This window comes from Falco biarmicus, chromosome 4, assembly GCF_023638135.1.
Source record: "Falco biarmicus isolate bFalBia1 chromosome 4, bFalBia1.pri, whole genome shotgun sequence".
Lineage (NCBI taxonomy): Eukaryota > Metazoa > Chordata > Aves > Falconiformes > Falconidae > Falco > Falco biarmicus.
The window spans coordinates 108,915,474-108,942,351 of NC_079291.1; the positions used below are offsets into that span (position 1 = coordinate 108,915,474).

At 37.2% G+C, this 26,878-nt stretch overlaps 1 protein-coding gene across 1 annotated transcript in view; it reads left to right on the forward strand.

The window, feature by feature from the left end:
* NUP210 (nucleoporin 210) overlaps positions 1 to 26,878 on the forward strand; it is a 69,420-nt gene that overhangs the window by 19,556 nt on the left and 22,986 nt on the right. Inside the window, exons 6-23 of the mRNA XM_056336161.1 lie at positions 762 to 894; positions 1,690 to 1,848; positions 2,324 to 2,392; positions 2,682 to 2,788; positions 3,868 to 4,008; positions 5,248 to 5,385; positions 9,115 to 9,270; positions 12,335 to 12,533; positions 13,782 to 13,927; positions 16,106 to 16,327; positions 17,610 to 17,783; positions 19,009 to 19,192; positions 19,488 to 19,594; positions 21,908 to 22,012; positions 22,123 to 22,224; positions 24,585 to 24,713; positions 25,421 to 25,548; positions 26,446 to 26,581. Coding sequence (XP_056192136.1) covers positions 762 to 894; positions 1,690 to 1,848; positions 2,324 to 2,392; positions 2,682 to 2,788; positions 3,868 to 4,008; positions 5,248 to 5,385; positions 9,115 to 9,270; positions 12,335 to 12,533; positions 13,782 to 13,927; positions 16,106 to 16,327; positions 17,610 to 17,783; positions 19,009 to 19,192; positions 19,488 to 19,594; positions 21,908 to 22,012; positions 22,123 to 22,224; positions 24,585 to 24,713; positions 25,421 to 25,548; positions 26,446 to 26,581 — 2,535 coding nt within the window. The remainder of the gene's footprint in view (positions 1 to 761; positions 895 to 1,689; positions 1,849 to 2,323; positions 2,393 to 2,681; positions 2,789 to 3,867; positions 4,009 to 5,247; positions 5,386 to 9,114; positions 9,271 to 12,334; positions 12,534 to 13,781; positions 13,928 to 16,105; positions 16,328 to 17,609; positions 17,784 to 19,008; positions 19,193 to 19,487; positions 19,595 to 21,907; positions 22,013 to 22,122; positions 22,225 to 24,584; positions 24,714 to 25,420; positions 25,549 to 26,445; positions 26,582 to 26,878) is intronic.

Sequence of the window (26,878 nt, forward strand, 5' to 3'; positions counted from 1 at the left end):
TATTACCTAAATGTATGTAATACTAATAACGTGGCACAAATAATAGTGCATGTTAAGAATTGTGGGTTTGTTACAGTTCTACCTAATTGCTGAAGTTAGTTATCCTGTGTATCAGGCTGACTTTTTTTTTTCCTTGAATGCTTGTAGCTTTACTAGCTTTCTGTTTTAATATTTTTCTGAATTAGTTTTGAGCGAATACTGTAAGTGAAATCGAAATAATCCATTTGCAATTTTTTTATGGCTGTCTGGTTAGTAGTTCCTTTAAATCTGTCACTGCTGCCGGACTGCCATTTCAGTTAATATCCCTCAAACAGCTGTAATGGAATTTATACAATTACCTGTTGTATTCCTAATCTAAAAGACTAGTGAATTTGATACAGGTTCCTCAGTGAAGTTGTAATGGTTATATTGTGTGGAAGTACCATGTTTTACAGTAGGGAAAATGAATTTCTAGATGTCTGAATAGTCATTTTGCATCTGCCTCAAGTTTATCTGTATTCTCCAGAAAACTGAACCAAAATCATGCCCATGCAAACTTGATTTTTTTTCTTCAGCCTTGCACAGTATGCATAGAGCAGATCTTCCTACTATTCATTGTGCTTTGCATGTCCCTGTTGTGACTGAATTTGAGATGATAATAAAGAGCCAATTACAGCAAGTAATATTTTTCACTTACAGATTTTAAGTTATTACTGTGTGGTCTGTTTCAAACAAGTAAACTGCTTTCAATGTTGCTTTTTCTTTTTCTTTACCCTCAATAGCATGTACAACCTGCAGAAGTCAGATTGCTAATTTTGGAAAACATTCTTTTGAATCCAGCATATGACATTTATCTTCTGGTAGGAACATCAATTCAGTACAGAGTTCAGAAAATAAGGCAAGGGAAGATTACAGGTTTGTCCTGTGTTTTGTGGTTGTGTGTTTTTTGTTTTTTTGGTTTTTTTTTTAACCCTATGTGAATTTTTAAAGGCTGAGAAGTTGTGTTTTTTGCTAAGATTTAATAATTAATAAATCAATTAAATTAAATATTTTAATATTTAATACTGTTTTCCTAAACCACATGATACAGCTGTTTAATTTTTCTCTCAAAGAAACTGTGTCTATAAAGGATATACTATTGCAGGTTTGTGAAGGACACGAAGCTAGGGATAACTTCGAATAGGAGCTAACTGTCATTTTAGATGTACTCATTTATTTCCCATTTACTAAAACTCTGTCTTAGTTAAATCAAATCTAATTAGTAACTTTTCTAACAGAAAAGTGCCTGCAGCTTACAATGAGCCTGTGCTCGTAATGACTGACATTATTTTTTGAAAGAGACTAAATAAATGATTACTAGGCTCACTATGTCAGCTAGTAGTGCAGAATGGAGCAGCAGAAATTATCAGTAACTCATAGAAAGTTATTTGGCCACTTCTGAAGCTGGGAATGAGTTGGATGTTAGGTCAAAAGGGTGGGATGATGTTAATTGAAAATTGCAGCTTCAAAGAAATTAAAGTTAGGCAAGAAGTTAATTTTGTGCGTGTGTGTTGATGTAATCACAGAAATTCTGTTTCCGTAAGACATTAAAAATACTGATTTAATGTGTGCACCAGGCATCAGTAAAAATTAATCAGAAATAATTATCAGCGTCCAAACACTGACACATTTGATTTTGTTGTTTCATATGTTGTCTTGTTTTATGTACAGAATTGATGATGCCGTCTGATCAGTATGGATTGCAGCTACAGAACAACATACTTGGTCCTGAGGGAGATCCGTCTTGGCCAGTTGCCAAGTTGGATCAGGCAACATCCGTTGTAACTGCATTGCAGCAGGGACAAACTAACCTTGTACTTGGGCACAAGAGTATCCTTTTTAGGTGATGCTTTTCCATCCAGAATTTCATGGCAGGAGGCAAAATTTCCACCCTTTGCAGCATAAAAAGATAAAATTATCTACATTTGTACCAGTAGTTTTGAAAATCAAGAGTACCTGGTAGAGCCATAGAAAGCATCACTGCTGTGAATTCAGTCCAACAGAGCTGCCTGATGTTTTGAAATGTGCTAAGAAATTACGTTGGCAAAAGATCAATTAAATCATGTGTGTTCCCGTTATTCAGTGTGGAAATGTGGTGGGGCTTTACTTAATTTTTATATTTAGAGCATTATATTCTCCAGTGAAATCTCTCTAAAATGCTCACTGTTTTTCAGGGTAGTGGGGAGAACATTTATTTTCAGTGTACAATTAGCTTTAATACCCAGAGGCATAAGGAGCCCCAAGAACAAGCTGATCTTTACTTGACTTTTGTCAAAATATTTCTCTTCCTTTACTGAGACTTCAGGTATTCGTATGGAAGGGGTTTCCAGATTACCAAACAGCACTATCTATGTTGTAAATCCTAAGTATTTAGGTTGGTACTGGCTGCAGTTTTCTTCATCACTTAATATAATTTTTCTTGTTTTTGTGTTGGTGTCTGTCGTTGTGTATATACATGCTTCCATTTCTGGTATTGCTTTTCACAGAAAAGTAATTTTATTCAGAAAAGTAGCTCAGTGCAAAATAGGTTTAGTAGTAAGTATCTTTCATCTTTGTATTCAGCAGCTTAAAACAATGAATGTGTATCTTCAGAAGCAAAATGCTTACATACATTATGTAAAGAGGCTGTTGGTTTGTGCTATTCAGTTTTTCCTGTTTTGTAGGATTTACAGTTCATCCAGGTGACAGATGGATCCTGGAAACAGGCAGACTTTATGAAATAACAATTGAAGTGTATGATAAATCAAGCCATAAGGTGTATTTATCTGATGTAAGTTGAAATGGTGATATACTTCTGAGTGCCTGTCTCCTAAATCCTGTCTTTCTTTGAAATTAGTTAAGCAGTTTCTTGTTTACACAGAGTTAGGACATTTCAAAGCATATTGCTTCTTGCCTTTTCTTTTTTCCCCTCATTGTTTTGTTGTGAGGGTTTTTTTTTTGGTAAAATAAAGCAGAGATTCATGTGAAAGTGTCCCTTGGAGTCTTAAGTACTGTAGAAAAAAAACTAAAAGAAGATGGACAGTGCACTTCAAATATGTGGCATAGGCATTGCACTGGAAATTGCAAACTGGGGTAACTGCTGGAGAGCAGTACTAATATGGTACTTCATCTCATCAATCCCCATCACATACAATATTTCATGTCTAGAGGCAATCTTTCCTATTAAAGAATGAGGTGCAAGGTGGGCTTATAACATCCTTGAGGAGCTACCTGTGTCCTTTCCGTTGATTATGGGAAAAGCTTAGATGGATTAGGTAGCACTAAAACACTTCACTGTTTGCTAGTTAAATAAGATGAATTCTAGGTACTAGGTACCAAATATACATTGCTTTAAAAAAAAGTAAAATCAATAGTTCATTTGCTAGCAGAAAAAAATTTATTGAACTATGCTTTTCAGAATACCGAATTTATGGGAATGTTGCTTTAATTTGCTTCTTGAGATACAGATCTGAGTTTCAGCTAGATCTCAGACATATGCTATTGGGGTGGTATATTTGCATGTTCCTTCCCTGTTCAGTTTAAGAATGACAAAATTAAGAAATTACTGTAAAATGTAAATTATTTAGTAGTATAAATATTAGCACATTTTGTGTTTAATTTCAGGTTGCTGATAATTTAAAAAAGTAAATATTTTCTTTGGAGTTAATGCCGTGTCTGAAAGATACAATCTTGCTGAGAGACTGAAATTTTCATAGGGAAAAATTCTTACGCGGTTTCAGATAAGTTTCTTTGAATTGTGTTATTAAATGGTTGTTCTCTCATTGATTTGTTGCTAGTATGTCTATGGCTTTCTGTACAGTATTCATGTTAGTTACCTGTGGCAATATCTATTTAATGTTCTGGTTTTAGAATATCAGAATTAGTACAAAGCTGTCCAAAGAATATTTTGAGGTGCTGAAGTCATCTCTGAATGGATCGTATCATTATGTGAAAGCAGTGAAGAAGGGTCAGACTATCATTGATGCTGCACTGACATCAGTAGTAGATCAGGTATGTTTTCGTAATAACTCTTTTGCTTTACTGGTAGGCATAGAAATAATTTACTTGTGCAGTAGTGACTTAATAGTCACATAATAAAAGGAAACCTAAGACATACATGGGTCTAAGCCACCTTTGTTTAAACAGATTTAAGAATCAAATTCTAAAATCCTTACCTCAGGAAAACTGTCAGTTAAGTCAACAGAAGATTTGCCTAAATAAAGACTGGGATTTTGCTACCAAGTGTGTGGCAAACACCTGTTAAAACTAGTGGTGCACAGCCTTGTTTTTTTTTTTCATGGCAGATACTTATGTGGGCACATATCGTTTCCGTGTGCCGATGCAAAGGCCCTTTCACATTCTCTGATTGAAATTTACAATTTATTGTGGTAGGATCATCAGTGTCATACCCTGGCCTTGTTCTGCATTCAGTCACATTTGGAAAGTTTTCTATCATTTGGTAAGTGATGTTAAATGCTGGAATGAAAATCTGCCAAATGTATCAGCCTGCAAATTTCTTAAAATTAATATTAACTTTTGCTAGTTGGGCAGGCTGCTGAAGGTATGGCTAACCAGGGCATGTGGTGTGAAAGTGATTTGCTTTTGCTTGAAACTTGGAAAAATTCAACACTTGAACCCATTTGCTATGAAATAGTTCTAGTGATTCCCCGAGTAGGATTTAGTAGATCCTTGTATATGATAAACCGTGTTCATTCTCTGTGTCAGAGGTAGTCTTCAGTGAAGTGAGGTCTGCTGAGAGCTCTGAAGGTTTTCCTTCAGAACTTCAATAAGAAACAATAAGTTGTGCCAGAGTTACGGCATTACACTTACAGCCAAGTTGTAAAGGCCAGTATGTCAAGATGGGCTGAGGAATGGGTCTGTTAGGCTGAGTTTTGTCTTCACCTGCTGCAGAGTGGAATGAGCAAGTGGTAAATGCAGGCGTGGAGTTACTGAATTAGTTCTGCAGACAAGGTGTCAAAAACTAGGAGTAGTGAAAGTGTATTTCTTACTGCTGTTTGCCTTTTAATGTGGGCAGCTGTATCTCCACAGTAATACTACTCATTTAATGCAATAGTACATTTTGCTGTGATGAGCTCTTTGCTCACAAGTAATGGTGTTCATAAGTGACCCTAAACAGTTGCTTTCCTTCCTCTCTCAGATGTTTTCAACAACTTCTCTATATATGACTAAACATAAATTGTAGGAGGCACTATGGTGCCATTTATAATACTGTGCTTTTGCTTTTTGTAGGATGGAGGTGTTCATACATTACCAGTTCCAGTGCGAAACCAGCAAGATGTTGAAATATATGTTCCCATAGTTGTTTCACCCAGCATTTTGACATTTCCTTGGCAGCCAAAAGCCGGAGTTTACCAGTACACCATACAGGTATGCTGAAGAAGTATGTAAATGCAGGAAGTATTGCTCAAGCAGGCACAGCGAGGCCTGTAACCACTAGGGAGTTGGTTGGGTACTTCAGGCACAGTGACATCCAAAACTTTATTTGAAGGAATTTCATTGGATCTTATTTGCAGGAATTAGTGTAGTTTAAAAAGAGCACACAAGAAACCAACAAACATAAAAACCCCACCAACTTTTTATCTTGTGTCTTTCATTCACTTCCTCTCTCCCTCACACATGCACCACACAAGTATGCATTGAGTGGTTTGGAATTACAGAAGACATCCTAGGTACACAACTTCATAGTAATGATTAGAGGCTACCATTTACTGTAAAGGGATAGAAGTATGTGAGTATGAATCAAGAGTGTGAAATGACTGGAAAAAGGGCATGACAAGATTAATGAACCATGCCCTGTCAACCTTTGACATCAGTATCCTTCACTCAGCAAACATCTCATGCTTCTAATAAAAAGTTACAGGGAGGCAAAGGCCACAGTTTCATTTACATTATGCCCTTCTAAAGGGACATCTTTTTCTTGTTTCTTCTGTGTGTCCTGTCTGTCAATCCTTCCATACACTTCATGAAGCAAATAGTTTCATGTATTCATGTGATCATTCAATGATACTTCCAGTATCCTGAGTATAGTCTAACTGGAGAAAAAAGGCCATTGTTTATCCCTGGCCCAGACTTTTATCCTAGTACGATGATACCCAGATCCTGCACTCAAGTGTTTTATGCGCGGTTCCTACCTCTCCCTTTCAGCATGAAGTAGTGCTCAGTTTTGGGTCTCTCTTCCTGTAAAAAGTATACAAAAGAGGCAGTGGGACACATGGTATCTGAAGTAAACAAATCAATCTCATAGGGGTAAAACTGCATTCTCTAGTGTAAATCTGAAGTTAACACCATTGAGTTTAGTGCTGTCAGCTGGACTGTTAATTTCTGTGGGATTAGTTTGGTTTAGTTCATGCTATACCCAACCACACCAGCAGAGTGTGGTAAAAATTCTTAGTACAAATCTGCATTTTCAGTACATCATAACTTCTGCTGGAGTTTTCCCACTAAGGGAAAGTAAACGTGTTTTTCTGTTTCCTGCCTGTTTTACAGTTCTATTCTTGTCTCACCTTATCTTGCATATATCGTCAAATATCTCATTAGAGAATATTCCTTCATGTTACTCCAATAATTGCATCACTATTCTAACTGTAGGGTGACTTTTTTTCATTAAAAACATAAAAACTTTTTTTCTCCCAACATTTAGTTTATATTTACTGAAACTGATAACATTTTCCCAGTCTGCCCCTTCAACAATACTAGTGGTTGTTTACAATAGCACACAGCTTGACTGTTGTTTTCCTGCCTGTAGATTAGTGTTTGCCTCCTACTTGATAGTTTTTGAGGCAGGCTATTTTAATTTGGCGACTAGACTGTTTCTGAAAATAAGTTGAAAGGGATTTTTGGATCTAGCCAAATTCTGTTTATAGCTAAACTAACTCCCTCCAGATGGTGTCAGAATGACTTCTAGGTTTTACTTTGTCAGCTGTCTAGTTTTCTGTTAGTTGCTTTGTTCATGTTTGTGCTAATAAGATGGTTTCTGCAGCAAGTAAAAAAAAAACCAGCTAAGAATAAAAAAACCCGATGTTTCTTTCCTTCCCTCCTTCCGAGAAGTGAAGTGCCATCTTTGTGAAGTTAAGTATGTGGAGGTTATTTTTTTTTTCTAGTGAGGTCATCATGGTCACTGGTGATGTGAAGTCAGTTTGTGGAGTTCAGCTTACAGGCTGTTGATCATGATTAGACTGAAATAGAAGTTTACCCTTTCTCTCCTCAGTGCAAACTGACTACTAGAGAGAAGAAAGTGCTAATTCTTCTGGTTTGTACAGCAACAAGAGGTGACTCCATAGAATTATTAAGAATTGTGTGTTTCTGTTTTATTTTTTCTGCTCATTTTAATTGAAAATATAATTACAAAACATTCTGAACTTTTACATTCTTTAAATGTTTCTTGCTACTTTCCATGCATCTCCTTCTGTCACATACTGTTACCTGTTTATCTATTACTCCTCGCCAGTGTTCTTTGTGTAATCAGGTTGTGCACATGCTGATGGGAAGGAAAAAGTGAAATTAGTACCCTTTGGATTCTCACACCACACCACACCACCCCACCCATACCCCCCCGCCCCCGTAAAAGTTATTAGCTAAACTTCTGCGTAATTTGTTTATTTTCTCTGCTGTCCTTCTAGACAATATTTATAATCTTGTTAATTTTTACTTTAATTATAAAATGAGCTAGGGCAAATGCTGAGGAAGTTAAAGAAATTAAAACAATACACATAAACAAAAAAATTGCTCTGATTTCCACGCTTGTTTTACTGTGATGGAACTTTAAAACTTATTTTGGAGTGTGGAAGTTTGGGGTTTTTTTATGCATTTTAAAAATGCATTATTCTCAGTATACCTTTCTGCATAGTATTTTTCTCAACAGACACTTCCCATAGCTCACAATAATGATGTTTAAAACCTATACGTTTTACAGCATTGTAATAATTTGTTTCTTCAGTAGCTAGTATTACACACCTAGGAGGACAACACTCCACTTGTGTTGGCAAAATGGTTTTTGGCCCTTTGCTTTATAAAGTATGAACCTGCAGCAAATCTTATTACCCTTCCTGGCTGCCAAGTGCTTATAAAGAAAGAGTGTAATAATTTGTCTCTATTGATGATAGCCACAGTATCAAGTAATTAGTTCTTACCCTTCTGTAGAATAATTCCACTCGCTTAAGCTCTTCTAGTTCTGAAACAACCCTTCAAGAGCTGAGAGCTCTAGGAAGAGGGTGAGGTTTTCTTTTTTTTGTTGGTTTGGGTTTTTTTCATGGGAATCGGCACGATGAACCTGAGCTTTTAAGTTGGGCAGTTACTGAGTCTGTCCTTGAAAAGCCATTGTGGGAGCATCACTTGCACATTCCGCAGGCCCTCGTGGTGCTCGTGGCAAGACAGGGCAGTTTCCATATGTGCCTGTTGCTTATTCCATGACTGATCAGTTGCTGGAACAGCATGTCTGTTGAATGGCTGCAAGAGCAAGAGGCTGTGATGATTTTCAGCATAAAAGTAAAGAAGTAAATGCTAACAAGAGAGACTTTTTTTTTTCTTTTATTTTTTTCCCCCTCCCCTTTTGCCTCATTCCCTCCCTGCCTCCCACCTTCTTGTCTCTTCCCTTTAGGTCCCGTAACAGTTCCCATTGAAAGAGCTAGTAGGTAGAGTGTCAGGTTAGCAGCCCTGAGACCCAAAATCAGAACTTTGGCCGTCAGGAACAGAGAAACAGTGGGAGTTTTCAGAAGTACGATAATGCCAGGTGCTAGGCCTCCAGCGTGCTGATTTGTGAAATGCTCTGCTGGCTCTAAGCACTGTCAGTCACTGGGATTTGTGAGCATCACGCTTCTGCAGTGGGGAGGCAAGTATTTGGGTTAGCAGCACTGGTGAGCACACGGGGTATGTGCGTGAGGAAAGCTGAAATTAAAATGAATGAAGGGTAGTAATCTTCTTACTTCACCTTGCTTATTTGAAAGTTCTGAAGTGTTATTTTATTTGTATTTCCTCAATAATACCATTGCTCAGTGTGTCCCTGGTCTTCATGCAAGGTATTCAAAGGCTTGACAGCTAAGAAATGTAAGAACCATATACTTCACAAAATATTTGGAAGATTTTCTCTCTGTATTCTAGGCCCATGGTGGAAGTGGAAATTTCAGCTGGTCATATTCTAACCAGACAGTCGCTACAGTGACAATCAAAGGAGTAATGACAACTGGAAGCGATATTGGTGTCAGTGTTATTCAGGCAATTGATGTTCAGAATCCGTTGCATTATGGAGAAATGAAGGTAAAATTCTTATTTACCCTGGGTTACTCTTGAATATGGCTTTTAGAAACAGATGGCTTTTAGAAACAGTGAAGAAGCTGAGAACGCCATAGGCATTCCCCTTCCCAAAATGTTTCCAAGAGTCCCTGCATGCCCTGGTGGCAGGCTAAGTGATTCAAGCTCTCTCCATTGCATTAACTTTACTCCTGTTTTGTCCCCTTCCTGCTTTCCTTGGCAAGTCTTTTTCCTTGTTGAAAGCTTTGAGTGCAAGGAGGAATATTAATTTGCTACTGGCCTCGTCATCTAAGCAGGCAAGCCAAACTAAAAATGTATTCTGCAGGGTAAGAGGTGGGTGCTTTCCCTTGATGTAAAACGGTGACTGATAACACCAAGGTACACAAGGAAATTCCTGCCTAGAGAAGTGGCTGAAATGTGCCACATAATGAATCTAGATACCAAAGCTGGCCAAGAAAAAATAATCTTTTAGGAAAATTAGGAGAAAATAGGAATGAAAAAATACCACTCCCAAGATGAATTTTGTGATCTTTGTGCAAATCATACCCTGTTCTTAGAGTTTGGTCAGGGTGATCAGTGTGTGGTATGGAGTGAAGAAAATACAGGAACAGTATATGTAATGGCCCCACAGGAAAGAGTATGCAAAGGCAGGTGAAGAAGAAGCTGCTCTGTTTAACACTGCAAATTTACAGCATTAACCAATCTTTAACATTTTTTTCTAGAAAGTTACTGCTCTGGGAATATCTCCTTGTGTCCTTTGCACACAAATAATTTTCCTTAATGAAATGGTGTCTGCTTACTCTCTCTGTCAAGCTGTTAAGAACTGCCAGATCTGTAACATGATAGAATAGAAACTAAAGAGTAAGCACTTATTACTCTGGTGTATATTTGCTACTGTGAAGTAGTACTGCTTTGCTACCTTCACAAATTCAGGCATTTTAATCTATGCTTTAACTCTGTGCCTTTTGCAAAGAGCTGAGCATTGGAATGGAAACCTGACAGAAGAGGAAACTCACGCCTGCCCTTAGAAAAACTAAGATAGTGTACTGTAGCATGTGTGACTAATCTGGGATCCAGAGGCTGTGTTGGTCTAACTGCATGGCCATAAATTAAATAGGTTTGTTTATGCCAAGCGGATGCTATTGAGGTTGGCAGACAACGTCCCATCTGGCTAAGGCTTTGTAAAGGTGGTGGTCTTTGCTTCTGAAGAGCATATAAGTTGATTTGGGAAGCACAGTCTTGCAAGCCCTGGGGCAGCGCACCTTCCTTCCGGGATACATGCCTGTAATTTAGCAGCTGGGGAGGAACAAGCTGATTGCATCAAATGCACATACATTAGGTCTACGAAATACCTCGTAATTTTTAAGTATTCCCATGTGTAGCACTGCTGTAATTGTTGTACTGCACTTGCACAGAAGTCCCTTTTGACAAAACTGTTAAAAAATGTGTTTGGTCAAGGTCTGTCCCATATTGAAGAAAGCGCTATGTAAGCAGATACTGTGCCTCCCCCTCCCCTCCCTTCTTTGTTTTGTGTGTGTTTTGGGAAAGATGTTTCTAACCCAATTTTACTCAGAACAGCTGCATCTACTGATGCTGGGTTTTTTGAAGGGCAAATTAGCTTGCGTTTTGTGCTCAGATTATTTCTGACAATTCTATAAAAGGGATTTGAGAGGTACTAAACTTCATGCATAAAATAACATAAATGTTTAAAATAATGACATGAATTAAAATTTGTGCAGAACTTAGTTAACAGACTGGCTCTGAAATTATTCTCTGGACAACCCATGATGCTGCTTTTTAGCAGTGTGACAGTTACCAGCAGGAGATAAGTTTTAACTGAAAAACCTTCATTCTTCCTTATCCCCAAACATAAGTCAAAGCCTGAAGACACAAAAAATACTTCTCTCCATGTGCACTTTCAGAGCGGTGTACTGCACAATCTGAATAGGTTATTTTTGAATACCTTTGTTCTTGTGTTAGGAATTGCATTCTTTGTAGAATAACTCTGAAGAGTTCTGTTTACTGACCTCAGTGAGCAAGTTTTAGGAATAGTTAGCCACGTTCCACAAGGATTACAGTTTTAACTCTGTACCATATGGTTCAATATTCTATCTTGAAGACATTTACAGATGGTTAGGAAGTTAAGATACTGCAAATGAAAAGCTTTGATCATAGTAATTGTTACAAAATGTGCAGTCAATCTGTGGCGGATTCTTTAACGTTGGAGAAAAAAATAGAAAATCAGTATAACAGTATAAATAATACAGTTAAGGCTTGTTCATCAACATACCAGCTATAATAGCATGAAAGATCTATTTATGCTGGCCTTATTTCTGAAAGTAATCCTTCTGTTTTCAAAAGTATCTCTCAAATAAAGTTTACTTGTTGAAGCAGAAGATTGTTAGATTAGGCAGTAGATACTTGTTCGCTTATTTTAGATTTCTGACAGATTACTGTGGGAAAATGTTGATTACTGAACACCCTGAAAAATATTTTGCCAACAGGAATGCAAGAAATAACAAAAGCAAACAACCAACAACAAAAAAAGCCATGGAGGAAATGTCTGGGTTATTAGTTCCCTTAACTTCTGCATTCCTGCTGCTGTGAGTGATGGAGGCTGAGGAGCCTTGCTAACGATGTCAGGTCTAGCTCAAATATTTATGCTGTGAAAGTTAAGGTTGGATATTAAATCTGTCCCAGTTAGTGATAATACCTCCTGGAGATACCACACAACTTAGTCCACACTTTAAAATCAACAAAGCAGAAGAGGGAATTGTTGAAGTAGCAGTAAAAGGATCACCAAGCTAGTGTGAGTTTGGACTGTATGGGAAAGGAGCCCGAAAATAGTAGCGAGCTTTTCCTGGCCCTTTCTGATACCTTGCTGTGGCAGGTGAACACAAAAGCAATGTTGGATCTGAGAACTATTTCCAGCCTTCAGAGAGAAGTCAGCAGCTGGGAGAGGGCCAGTTAAAATAAGGAGAGCATATTGAAGTCTGGTTTTACTTTTTCTGGTACCTTCTTGTGGGATTATGTTTGTACATCTCTGTCCTGTGTTTCTTTACTCCTTCAGGTGTATGTAACTGAACCTAGTGGGATGGAGTTCACACCATGTCAAGTTGAAGCACGTGTTGGCCAAATACTGGAGCTGCCTCTGAGGATTAATGGCCTAACAAACGTTGAAACGGGCGAGATGGTCCCACTGAGTGACTGCTCACACTTTGATCTAGTTGTGGAAGTAGAAACCCGTGGTGTATTCAAGCCACTTCAAGGTGATTTGACTCCCTCCCTGTTGTGAAAGTTAAATTAAGGTGTTACCAAGTCACACATCTCCTTTAAATCACTGTTTCAGTTACTCTGTATAGTATTCCCACAGAGGTCCTTAACTTCGGGGGGGGGATCAGAGTAGGGTTTTTTTGAGGATGTATTTAGGTTTTTATGCAGAACTTCCCTTTGATATTTTTGATGTTTTGGGGGACTCTGAAAGCATTTTGGCACTTACTTTATTGGATATGTGTAGGCTCCCTTTCTACAGATTTTTTTGTTTTTAATATGCATCTGTAACAAAATTGATGGGTTTTCTCATAGAGGGGTCCATGTTTACTGTATTTTGAGATAGCACTTAAAACTTACAAGAACACTAAGATTAATAACTGCTTTGCTCAGATGTCCAGCAGTACTTTCAGTTCTATGAAGACATGGTTCATTGTTTGCTCACAAGAAGCTGAGACAATCAGCTGCTTAAATTTTCCAAAGTTCTGTCATGTAAGTTCATCGCTGTAAGAAATGCCTCGTCAGGTTTATTAAGAATGTGGAGTATGCATGTTACTTTTAAAGATTGCCATTAATGTTGCTGGGCTAAGTGGACACTGAGCAATGTACTTGTTCCTGTGTCTACTGAATTCAGTATGTTACTCAGACATACCATTAATTTGTTCCAAGTGTCTCTTGTATGGAAGTTCTTTCCTGTGCTACTGAGCCAGTAAAACCAGTCTACAGCGTACCATCTGCTTGCCTGAGAGGCAGCTATTTTAAATGTACACTATGTAGTAAGCTGTTTTACAGTTTGTTCAGAAAAAGAAAAAAATAGACCCCTCGCAAACATCAAAAGCAGAGAAATGTCATGAAAATACCTTTCAGCTACAGAGAAACAATGTATTGCCTACAGTTTGCAGTAAAGCTTGTCTAAGCAGTGTGACTTATTCGTGCTTAATTATAAGCTGGCTTCATTATAGTACAGCAAGATGAAAATATTCAATAAGCAACAGAAGTTATGTTAGTTCGTACCAGAGTAAAGACTCATGTCCTTAGTATAGTGTGAAAATAAAGAAGGTTGTGAGACATCGACGCTTTGGGAAGTGTTGGGTTTGAGATGAAAGACAGTAGCAAACATTTTTACCCATTTGGTTGGAGAACTGGTGGAAGCGCTTTTGTTGAGGAAAGCTGTGTTGAGCTTACATTAAAATGCTTTGGCATTTATCTCCAAGTATGTATTTACAGGCTTTTAATTTATCTGACAGGAAGGCTTAAGCCGACTGCTGATTTTTGTAGTGGCGTCAGAGTGAAAGCTGAAACTCAAGGATACACAGCACTTGTTGTTAGTTACACCCATGGTAATGTCCACCTCAGTACCAGCATCACCATTGCTGCTTATCTACCATTAAAAGTAAGTCTGGTTTTGCAGTTCCTAAAACAATCCGTTACTTAAAATGTCTTTAAATGATAAATAGCAAGTAATGAGTATGTTTTTAAAAAAAAAAAAAAAAAAAAGAGGTAGGCGGTTGATTCACAGGAAAAATCATGGACTGTTCCGGGGAACTGTGTTTTAACTCTTTCTCTGTGGACCATGTATGTAGTAGAGTTTGCCTACATGGACATTGCAAGCCAACTATAGAGAAGCAAGTAATGCGGTAGCAAACTAACAGATTGTTGCAAATTCTGGAGAGTGAATTTGATAGCCTTGCCCATTTTTCAGGCTTTTGGCAAAACAGTAACAATTGCTGTAATATGAAGAAATGTGCAAGACAGTAACAGGAGTCAACCTTCATCCAAGTGAGGATGTGTATCTTGTTTTGCACAACACACCTGAATTAGTAAATTACTTTTCAGCAGACTCTAGATGGGTGGAAAATTATGCAAGACTCATAGTTTTTATTGACTGTCCGTTTTAACTGACTAACAGTTGGCTTAATAAGGTAATAAAGGGAGCAGTCACAATTCTGTGTCTATAATGGCAAGTGGAATAGACCTAGCTTATGATTTCTGCTTTCATAGTATATAAACTGATTTTTGCAATAAGGCAAAGCTGGCTTGCCTATATGCTGTGAAAATACATGCTTTTTCCCTGCAAATGGGAGAAAAAAATTTCACTGTTGGGCATTTCACTACAGAAAACAGGAAGAACAAACCTAAGCACAGGGTCAATACATGAAAATATGAAACCATGTTACCCTCACCTTCAGAGACTTAGCACTGAATCCACAAAGCTGAAGTCTAATAAATTTGACTGTAGCTTGTCCCCCCAAATTTGAAACAAAACTTTGTGCAAATCATACAGATTTATGACTGTAATAATGATTTTGCTTTCTAAATATGCTTTTCTCTCAAATACCTTAAATAACTGAATATAATTATTTGAAGCTGCTGAGACATCCTAAGCAGAATGTGTAAACTTTCTATTATTGGCAGCAATGTGAGAGGGGCATAATCCCTTTAATTAGGAATTTTTCATATGTATGGTATCATTTACATTTACTACTTGAAGTTTTGTAATGCTGCTTTTCATATATACAGTTAAATGATTCTAGGGTACTTAACAGAGCCAATACACACTGACAAGGAGGGTGCAATAAGTGCACTTTAAGAAAAAGAGAACTGTGCTTAGATATCTAAGTGAAATGATTTCCACTTTCTTTTCTCTCCTTTCTGTAGAATGAAGTATTTATGATGCCCAGAAATAGAAGGCAGCATCTTTCTGTCAGATACCTGTTTAAAAAATAATAATAACATAAAAAGTGGGAGAAAGATAAATGGGAGTGAAAGGGCAGACAGACACATGAAACTAAATCTTATGGCTTTCCAGTGGGTCTTTACCTTTTTATTACAAATATAACCAGGGGGAAAATGAGAGGAAGGAGGAACATTTATGCCAACCCTTGCCTTCTTTCTTTTTCTACCAAGATGCATCTATGGAAAGAATTGAACCATCCTTTATGTTGGCTGCTATTTCTTTCTTACTAAACACCAAAGTAGTATGATGATGTGGAACACAAGCTACTAATGGTTATTGTGTATTAAAATGTCAGGTTAATTTCTGTGATGATAAACTGCACAGGCTATCCTAGTGATGCACATCATTGTAGAATTTGTTATGGAGGTTTGAAGTAAAACTTGTGCATGTAATTATTCTCCTACACAGAACTGTGCTGGAGAGAGCACTGTCAAGTGTAAATAAAATTTATTATTTCATTCATTTAAAGTCCTGTCTATTTAAAAAAATGTAGTAGAATATTGTCTATCTGAATGTGCTCAGAAGACTCTGTTAACGGTCCTTCTGTTGCTGTAATTCTTCTTGAAAGAGATGTGATTAGAATGTAGTTAAAACTTTTCTTTGGATCTGTGGGTTCCATTGAACGTAATCCAACTGGACAGTATTCCTGTAGGTGATGCTAATTATTTTAATACACCTCTTATCTTAAATAACCATGCTTACAAACCACTGTGTGCAAAAAATCATAGTCTAATCAAAGTAACAAAGGTATCACTTCCATTATGAAAGAAGTTTCTTTTGCAAAATAAAACCAAACTATGAGTCATTCATTTGTAATTATTTTATTAATTACAGAGTATTGATCCTCCATCTGTTGCTTTGGTGACTTTGGGTTCCTCTAAAGATATGTTGTTTGAAGGGGGACCTAGACCATGGGTTCAAGAACCTTCAAAGTTCTTCAGGAACATCACTGCTGAGGATGCAGAAAGTATTGGTGTGTCTTTACTTGGACTTTCAACGTCTCGAAACAGCATCCAGCATTGGGTTAGAGTGTCTTGCAAAAGCCTAGGAGAGCAAGTAAGTGCCAGAAGTTATTTGTATTGCCTTCCATCAAACACTGAGCTGAGGCAATTGAGGACAGGCTTCAGATTTATGATACCGTATACCTTTTATATAATGAGTAGTTTTTATAAAATGCCAGTAAAGAACTTGGGTGAGTGTATTGTTTATGTGTTGTGATGCCTACAGGTTTTAGAGTGAGCATTTCATAACATTGTTATAAAGTGGTTTATGATGGGTTTATTGCAGTGTAAAGCTAAGTCACAGAAACCTTATGTTGTAGAATGTGTTAAACATACTAATAAGTGCTGCTTCAGTTTGCATAAATAGGATCGTGTCAGAATGTTGCTGCAGTAAACTGACTCTTCTGTCAGACATGCTCCCCTTAACCAAGTTCCCTTCCAGTGTAATTCTCTTTATTCAAACAAATGACAGCCATACGAATTTACTGCTCCAATATTTGTGCAGTCTTTTTAATAGTGACTGCAGTAATTTTCCACCTGGTCTTGTTTTCTCCATCATGCAGAAGTGATTTATCCTGCTTTACTCACCCTGGCCACTCTGTAAAGCATTTAGCTTTGATTTGACATTTTTCTCCTGTAATTCTGCAAGGCCTAAGCGTTTTGGCGTGGGTGCCAGATGGTTTAACTGATTTCCACAGTGTACGCTGTACAAAGTGTAGGTATTTCTAGAAATGCAAATTCAGAAAGGAAGAATATGTTGTTGTTGTCTGTGACTGGACATGCATTGGCTGTCAGTCCTCAGTGTTGTTCAGGACAGACCACATCTGCGTGGCTCCGGCTAGCGCTAGTGCATGAGTGGGTGAGGCAGGTAACCAGAGCTACCTCAGCCTGCTGGGGTAGACATGGCTGTGTCTGTCTACCATCCTTCGTTGAGAGCTATAACTGGAATGTAAAATAAAACATGAGATGCTTTTAAACACACTGAAATGACTATAAATATTGTCATTGCACTGTTCTGTTTTCACTCTGCAAGAAAAACACCTGTCTGTTAGGTTTTTTCAGTTCAAAAGATTGGTTGTTTGATTAAAGTTTGGTAGTAGAAAACATGAATACCCAGGAAAAGTTCCCAGGAATAGTAAGTATACTTTGGTAATAGTATAGAACTGTTCTTGAAATACGCACTGCCTTTTACGTCATCCTGTGTCTTAGTGGTGCTGTAAATCCCCAATAATTGTATTTTTGCTTCTGACATTGGAGTGTAACTGAGATCTGTGAAATAGAATATGCCTGAACTTAGTAGTCCTTTTCCTCACTTGCCTGTTTTCATAATTGTACAGGCTATTGCCTTAACAGTTGGAAACAACCCCTCAATCACCAACCCTTTTCCAGCGGTTGAGCCTGCTGTTGTGAAGTTTATCTGTGCTGTCCCTTCACGACTGACTTTGACTCCTGTTTATGGAAGTCCTCAGCTTGATCTTTCCTGCCCTTTGCTGCAACAAAACAAGCAAGTGGTAAGCCTGAGAAGTGACAGGAAAAGAATGTGTTCTTGCAACTTAAAAATCAGTGTTTGGACCTCCACGTACGAAATAAAGCATCTGACTTGCTGCAAGAGTAGCAGTAACTCTCGTGTTGTGGGCTGCACTGCTGTATCATTGTCAGCTTCTGCAGAGAGCAGCCTGAATGTGGATTTCCTAGGGTCATCGTTCAACCAGATTTATAAAGGGACCTACCGTAAAGTAGGAGTATATGTAAAAGCATTTGAATTGTGGCTTCTCACAGAAGTGTCACTGTGAGGAAGGCTTTCTGACTTGTCTTGAGATAAACGCCTTTCTTATTTAAAAAAAAAAGGGAGAGAAATATTTCCAATATAACTCCTCAATTCACTATATAGAGACATATTTTACCATACATGTATTACTTCAGAGTCTACACATGAGTGTAAGTTGGTGTGTTTTTTACTGGGAAAGGCACAAACACTGCTGATGTGAAGATACCTATGTAAGCATATACAGTGAGTATTGTTCAGTGACATCCGATGTATTTGGCTTTGCAAATCTGAGTCACAATAAATGGATAATGCATATATGTAGATTATCAAGCATAAAGCACTCTTTCCTCTATATCCTAATGAGTGCCGTCACATTGTTTGCTGAGTAAACTGTGGTTTGTCATCTTAATGTTACCAGGCAAATATAAAAGTCATCCTACTTGCATAAAACTGCAGTTTGTATTGAGTTGATGAATCATTTTAAGTAACTTTGATGTAGTAACAAGATGAGATCTTTGCGTACTGTAAGTTACTTCAGAGTTCACCTGGTTTTCTAGCTCCATTTAATGTATCGGACTATGTCAGTACACTGCTATTATTAATGCATTTCACAAGGTGAACGCTAGAATTTTGAGTTATGTCTTCTGACAAATAGCAGTATTTTTCATTATTTTCTGAATTCCAAAGACGTTGTAGTTAAGCTGTTTTAAACTGGTTTAAGATTTTTGTTTTAATGTAATTTACTGCCTAAAAAAACCCCTACTCTCAACCTCCCCCCAAAAACCGCTTGCAGTTGAAGTACAGCTTAATGACTTTGCCTTGAGGGCTCATTTTAGTGAAAATTACTCACGTAATGGGTGTTATAATAAATCTCATGGAACTTAGCATATGTTGGTTTTTTTTTTCTTTTAATGATTAAAAAAAATCCTCTTGCATCTGTTCAGTCTAAGGTATTCATTATTTTTCAGGTTCCTGTCTCAAATTATCGCCATCCAGTATTGAATTTGGCTGTGTATGACCAACAGGGCAGTCTATTTGATAACTTCAGTTCTCTTAGTGTCATCTGGGAATCAACAAAAACGTCGTTAGCTAATATTGAGCCGATGGAGCTGACTGTGAAAGAAGATGGAAATGGTCAAAAGAAAATGCAAGGTATGAGTGAGTTGAAATGAGCATTTTATTACTTGAAGGAAGTCAGGATTAAATCTATTTGGTTATGTCTGAGCTTGATTGAAGAAATTATTGTAGTCTACAGTCGTATTTCAGCTTATCCTCAACATGCATTTTGAGTGTGTGCTATTCAGAAAGAAAAAAGAACTAAACCCAACGCCTAGAATCTGTTGTGAGAGAGAAAATCCTTGTCTGTTTAGAATGATAGAAGAGATCAGAAGTGTATATTTCATCTTTTTCTTCCTCATAATCTGATTTATTTGACTTTTGATTGTAGGTTTACAAACTGTTCTAGTTCATCGTGAGTCTGGAACAGCTGCCATCTCTGCAACTGCAACAGGATACCAGCAATCTCATCTCAAGGCAGCTAAAGTGAAAACACCGGTACTTGGAACTCTGTCATTTTTTTTGTTGCCATGTTGCTATGATGCTTAATGTACAGTGTCCCTTTGTATTTATTTCCTTGGTGCATAGTAATGTAAAAATTAGGCAGCTCCATAGTTGATTTTGAAGACGGATTCATACCACAATGTTGTTATAACATTCGTGGGTTTTCCTGCTTTCCTTTGCACTGTGTGCTGCTGTCCATATCAAATACGTGCAATTCCTTTTTTTTTTTTTTTTTTTTTTTAACTAACCATCTGGACAAGTGTATTACAAAGAATTGTTTCAGTTGGTTTTGTTTCAGTTTTTTAATGAATTGGTGAATCTCTGCTGCTTGTCCTTCACTAAAGCAACCATGTGCTTAGTGCAGCTGTCACTGGGGAAAGCAAATGTATTCTTTCCACTGCAGATCTGAGTAGAAAGGTTCTGCACGAGCAAAGCAAAAGCTGGCTGATGTCCTCATATGGACCATATGGAAAATCTGGGCTCTGACTAATACTTCTTTTTTTTTTACTTTAATCTCACATTGATCTTACAGAAGGGAGAGACTACTAATTTGTACAGTGCCAGCCATAAGCTCAAGCTCTAATTTGACAAGTCATTAGCCACTCCCTGAAATAGTTTAGCTATTCAACATAGGGAAGAACAACAGCAAAAAGTAGTGATGATAAACAAAGAAGGCGGATGTAAACAGATGGCAATTTTCTGTTTGTATCACTTTTTTTTAACTGAATATAAAGACAGTTTTCAGCCTATGGAACAGCCTGACATGCCTATTAACTAACTCTTAAAATATCCTGCTTCACTACACTGAAATTCTGTTAAATACTTTTAAGCAAGACTTAAGCAGGTTTTGACTATATGCGTTTCTAAATTATGTACCATGAAAATAGAGTTGAGACAAAGAGTGAAATAAGGAGCTAGAGGTTGTAGTATTTTTGATTCAAAGCAGGTAACAGATGGGCACTAGTAATGTGAAATATCCTATGGCCCAGATTTCTGTCAGTATGTCCAAGGTTTGGCATCTGAACGGTAAAATTCTTTGGAAGATGATCTGTATTACCAGTTTGTTCCTGTCTTTTCAGTGAGGTTTCCAGTCTGCTCTTTTTGGGAAGCATGGTGTGGATGCATTTCCATTGAAGTATTTGACTATAACTTAGTCAAAATTGTTAATTTAGAGACATGGTTACTTTGCCACTTAAGATCCTTGCTTCTCTTTTTTTTTTTTCCTCTTAAGAAAAGTGAGTTGTAATAAGAACACTTGGTGTTCTGCAGTCGTTTTTTAATTCATTGTGCTCTGCTTTATTAAACCAGTGTTCAACATTTCTTACATTTAGAGATAATCAGAAAAGTGAATTCTCTAAACTTTGGCTCAAGTTCAAAGAGGTTTATTTTATTTCAGTGTGGGATACACACTTGTAAAATGGCAGCAGAGTTCTCTAAAGTTCTAGTCTCTGTGTTTAAGTTTGGGGGGAATCTTTTTGATAGTTGAAGAGTAGTTGTAGATACTACTTCTGCTACAGCTACATGTCTTTAAATTCGGTAATTTGTCTACTTTTTTCAAATACATAAGAAATGGACTGCTATATTCTGCTTTCAAACCTGTCTGTACTTCTTTCTTACGAACAAAACCACAAATAAAAATCTAATAGATGGTATATTAAGACATCTTGATCATTGTTCCATGTTTAAGTGGAACATCCTGTTATGTCATTAGGGAACGATGGCATCCTTTCTACATCAAGGAAATAATTTTACTAATTAGGTGAAGTGGGTACATAATAATACTAACTTCCTGTAAAAAAAAAAGTAGTTTTCCCTTTCTAAGCTAATGTTATTATGAGTGAATGATTAAACTTGCATCTGGTCCAGTGTGTATGTACATACTTTTAAGGAAGAATTTGAATTTCTTTTGGCAGGCTGCTAGGAAGAATCCTAAAAAGATGAGCTCGAAGTAGAAGAAAACATTATGTGTCTATGCTTAAACATTTTGTATGAACTTATTACATGTCTCTGAGTTAATATTGTATCTATGTATGTCAGACTTGATTAACTGATCCTGCTACTTCTTTAATGCGTAAGCCTTTGTTCTTTGTCTTGGTCAGAGATGCAGAGTACAGCAGCATGTCCTGTATATGACCTTACCTGTAGAAGAGAGCTAGCAGCTGAGCCAATTACTAGAACTTGTGGACATTCTGTTGACCTAAGCTTCTCCAGCTCTGGCCCTTTGTTCATCTGCTTTAAGTGTCCTTCCCTGCATATACAAGACTTGCACTTAGTGTTTGCTGTAACAGCTAGAATTGTTTCTTTCAGTATGAACCTATTCTACCAGTGTCTGCCACTATTGAGCTTATACTAGTGGAAGATGTGAAAGTGAACCCTACTGATGTCTCCATTTACAATCACCCTGACATACAGGTAAGGAGTTATTCTGCTACTTTCTGACTGCAGGGAAGAAAACAGCAAAAATTATATTGTTATTGTAAAGATACCTACAATCTAATTTCATATTCTTTTCTGGTTTTCAGGCAGAACTTTTCATCAAAGAAGGTTCTGGATATTTTTTCATTAATACCAGTGTTGCAAATGTTGTAAGAGTGGCTCATGAGGAAGCTCAAGGTATTGCTGTGGTGAGTGAAGTACTTTCTTATTTTATGTCTTTTTGGCGATCTGAGTATCGTTATGCAGTTTCATCACTGTTGGTCATTTTCCAGTGCATGTGGATAGAGAAAAAATAACTGAATCTTGGATGTGTTTGCCTGTCACAGTCAAGCTTCAGGCAGGGGATCTTTGCATTAACAGTTGCAAGTATAGTTTCAGGTATAGGAAACAGTTTCATTACAGTTATGATGCATACCTATACTCCGTACAAGATAAAAGCCAATACCAATTTATCCTTTACCTTTTACAGTTCTGCAGTAAAATATTTTGATTTCATTAACACAAAGAAAAATAATATGACAGAATTACTCAGAAGTGTTATAAAAAGGATTAATTGTTTTCAGGAACAGTATTTGAATATTTGTTGTAGGCCAGTACTTCTGAAACCTTCTAATTCTTCTTCTAGTGCTATTTCAGGATATTTTGGTATCACAGTATTTCATCCTGATCTTGTGGATAAATATCTATGAAACGGTTGATTTCTCATCTCCATATTAAGTCTTTAACGCACTTTTCCACTAGAAGATGCAACTAAACTACAGCTGTGCTTGACTTCATCTAGGTCCAGCATATGAGATGCATTCTACAGTGAACAACAATAAAATTATATATTTGCATTGTAGCTTTCATTAGGCAAGAATTGAAGTGACAAGCTTTTTTTTAAAGAGTAATCTTTACAAATTTATAATGTACAGATTTATTGTGTAATAAATAATGATAAAGATAGAAAATCAGCAAGTTTCAGTCTGATGTTTCAGGTTGATGCCATGGCAGGTATCAGTGGAACCAAGTTTGATACAGGATGGCTTGGTAGTAAATTATTCTGAGAAATTAAATTCAAGTTGTGTGGAGCAGTGGTTCCCAGATTTTTACTGGGGCTGCCAAGGATAAATTCTGTACTCTTACTCTTTTTTTGAGACAGCAGCTTTTCTGGACGTGGGTGGTAGTGGGGGGGAAGAATGAATACTGGTAAACATTGGAGTACACTGTATACTAGGAAGCCACTGGACACCTAATAGGAGATGAGAACAGGAGAAGTAGCTGGGACAGGAACAGTTTTAGTAAACTGTAGTAGCCCTGCTTTCCTTTTGGCAGTCTACTCTAGTAGCTTCTTTTCTCTGGTCTCCCAGACCAAACGGAGCTCCATTACATCTTCCTCCCCATGGTTGTGCTGGCTGCTGCCTCCTGGCCATGTCCGCTCTGCTTTCTGTGGCTGTGTGCTAATATGTGCCCCCAGCACCTGTATTAGTCACCCCATTCAGGAACTGCTGCTGTTCTGAAAGCTGACATTTAATAAAACTTTATATTCCTTTCTGTTTTGAAGCAAGAGTGGTGCCCTCAAAAGAACAAAAAATGTCAGCTCATGCCACTGCTCTTACTGCTAACTCCTGTAGTGCTGCCCAGTAATGCTATGAATTGTAACAAATTCCTTTGAACTGGGGGGGGCTGGCTGTCCATCACCCCTTGTTTCAGAGTTTATCTTCATAAGCCAGATGAGTGCATAGAATAGGACACCAAACATCTGCACTGTCTCTGGCCAAAGTGAAGGTACCTGTGAAGGTGAAGAGAATAGTTGGGGTTGTCCATGAGGTGTGTGGCAAAGTCAGGCAAATTGCAAGAGAACTGCAAAGGTGATGTGAGCCAGGTGTGTGCATGGTCTTGAGAAAGTGTGTGGAGACAACTTTTGCAGCTGGTGCCTAGTTCTGAGGGCTTATATTTGTGAGCAGAGATCTCTTTCTTCATTGATTGATTCTCACTGTATTCTTAGAAGTGTAACATACTTGTTCTTTGTGTTAAAGAAGGTGTATCAAAGAAATACTTGATATGTCAGTCATCTTCTTACTGGAAATCTGCCACCAGATTTTGGCTATTCATTCAGATTAAAGGCAATAATTGTAAAGTGTGAATCTTGTAGGAGGCAATACTAATGCTTTATAAACCAGTCTCTGTTCTTGATTATTATTTTTTCTTAAAATTTTGGTTTTTACTCCGCTAAGAAAAGTTTCATTGCTCTGAATGATTTGTTGTGGGGTTTTTTGTCCTTCTGATGTCAGAAGGAGAATAACAGGATGCCAAACTGCTTCTCAATTAAGATAACGTTAATTCAATTGCTGCCCAGAGGCTGTTTGCACTAGCTTAATAGTATGATACTTTTACACACATTTTACAGCTTTACTTTTACTTTGGTGAAAGATTTATCTGTGTCTAAGGCCTAGAGACTTCTGCGTCCAACTGTGTCTGTCCTGAAAGTGCTATAAATTTTATACTGTGAATGACAAACAAATGAAAATAAGAAGTGCTATAATAGAATTTTCTTTTGGCCTTGCAGGTGCATCCTCTGCTTCCAGGATCAGTGACTGTAATGATTCATGACTTGTGTTTGGCTTTCCCTGCACCAGCTAAAGCTGAAATTTATGTCTCTGATATACAGGAACTGTATGTCCGAGTTGTTGACAAGGTTAGTGGCTTGAAACCAGCATTATTGGCTGATTCAGCTGTCCTGATTCCTTGTGCTGATCATGAACATGAAGATGAGACATGTACAAGATGATACAATGTAGTGGTTAGGGCCGTCGGCTGTGGTTATATGACCTTAGAGAAATAGTTTGATCTTCCTGTGCTTCTGCTTCTCCCTCCCAAATTTATCCTTCTAGGTTGTAAGGCTTTCAGAGAGTATCAAGTGCGTCTTCATGTTCTGTGCGGCAGCAATCTCAACTTTTGCATTTACACAGCAATTTTAATTCATAATTTATATGAACAAACTAATTTATGTTTCCTGTTGTTTAAAGTGCACGAGAGCAATTCTTTTAGGAGTAGGTTTTGCCCCAAGGTCACTTTCTGTATGTCATGTTTTAAAAATGAACAAAAAAAAGTCCAACTCATTTTACCTTGCCAGCTTGGGTGCATCTTATACAAAATAAGTGTTGATATTTCTGAATGCTTTAATTATGCCCTTGCCAGCTGAAAGACCTGAATTAATTTATTTAATTTGATGTTAACTGTAGCTGGCAGGGATTATTCTTTAAAATCAGTGCTCATCTAGTCTAACCTTGGGGCTTTATCTCTAATACTCTTCTAAAAGTGTAATACAAAATAAAATGAAAATATTTATGCTAACAAATGAAAATGCTTTTAATGAAAAATGACCGGATGTGACTGTTTCAGGTGGAGATTGGAAAAACAGTTAAAGCTTATGTCAGAGTTCTGGATGACTCTAAGAAACCTTTTCTGGCTAAATACTTTGCTGTCATGGATCTAAAACTAAGAGCAGCATCTCAGATTGTTTCACTGGTGTAAGTTAATGGATCTTTTTATTAATCTGCAAATATGTTTATAGGCAGAGTAAGCAAAAAAGTAAGTAAAGGTATGAGCTTGGAGGCATGGTAGTATACAATGAGTTTTTATTTATTTTGTAAAGTTTTAATTACCTGTTTAAATGGTAAAAAGTGGTTATTTGTCAGGAAAATTGCCTAAGTTAACAGTCAAGTGTTGTTGACTGAATTAAACTGTATTCGTACATTTTAATATTTAATGGAGCCTTATGCATCTTAGAAGCAGTGATTTGGCAAATAATGTCAGATGAAGAACTCTGTGAAGACATACGTGATGTTACCAAACTCATACTGTCTGTTACCTAATCTTTTAGAAACAGATAGGCTTAGATCATCCTATTCCTCGAAGCTCCTTATTTTCCAAGTTCTAAACACAATAATAAAAATCACAGTAAAGAAGGTTTTGGGACTGTTGATTTTTTAATGTTGAGGTAATCAGTAAAAATCATTCTGCTTTGTATGGGGAAATGTGTGTATGTATTTGCATACACCATGCAGTACTGCTTGGCTGTATGTCCCACTCCGTTAAATAGTGTCAAGGTACGTAATCAGGGCTTGTGCCACTGTTACCCATACTGGTCAAACTGCCAGTGGGCTCCCTGGTAGAGTTTTGGTATGAATCAGCTAACGCTCTTGTTTCATTTTAATTTCATATGTTTCATTTTAAGATAAAACACAGGCTACCCATTTCATGATGTTACATGTAGAAATGTGATGGTTTCCTTAATTTTGCTTAAGACATAGTCACTTAGTTGTCCTTATGATAAAACTGTTATGCACCAAATAGGTCCTTTACATTTGTTATTTATGTAATTTATTCAATGAACTTCTCCATTTTAATGTGTTTCTTTTCTGCAGCCCGCTCAGTGAAGCTCTTGATGACCATACTGCTGCTTTTCTAGTGCACGGGATGGCCATTGGTCAGACTAGTCTTATGGCAACTGTTGCTGACAGAAGAGGACAAAGAATCAACTCTGCTCCACAACAGATTGAAGTAAATAATTTCAGATAAAATATATGCGTAAATAAAATCTATAGGAACAATTCATTATAGTTTGTTTATAGTACAGTAATGAATTTGCCAGAAAAAGTAAACCAGATTATTCTTTCCAGAAGATACCCAAATGGTAGTCTGTTTCAGATTTCATAGTGATTTTTAACTGCATGTGATAAGTTAAGTTTATGCATGCTCAATTTACTCTAATTAAGCAAGTGAAGACCCAGTTTTCACTTGTATGTGCTGTTTGGTGACATAAATTACCTGATAAAAATAGCATGAACACAAGTATTC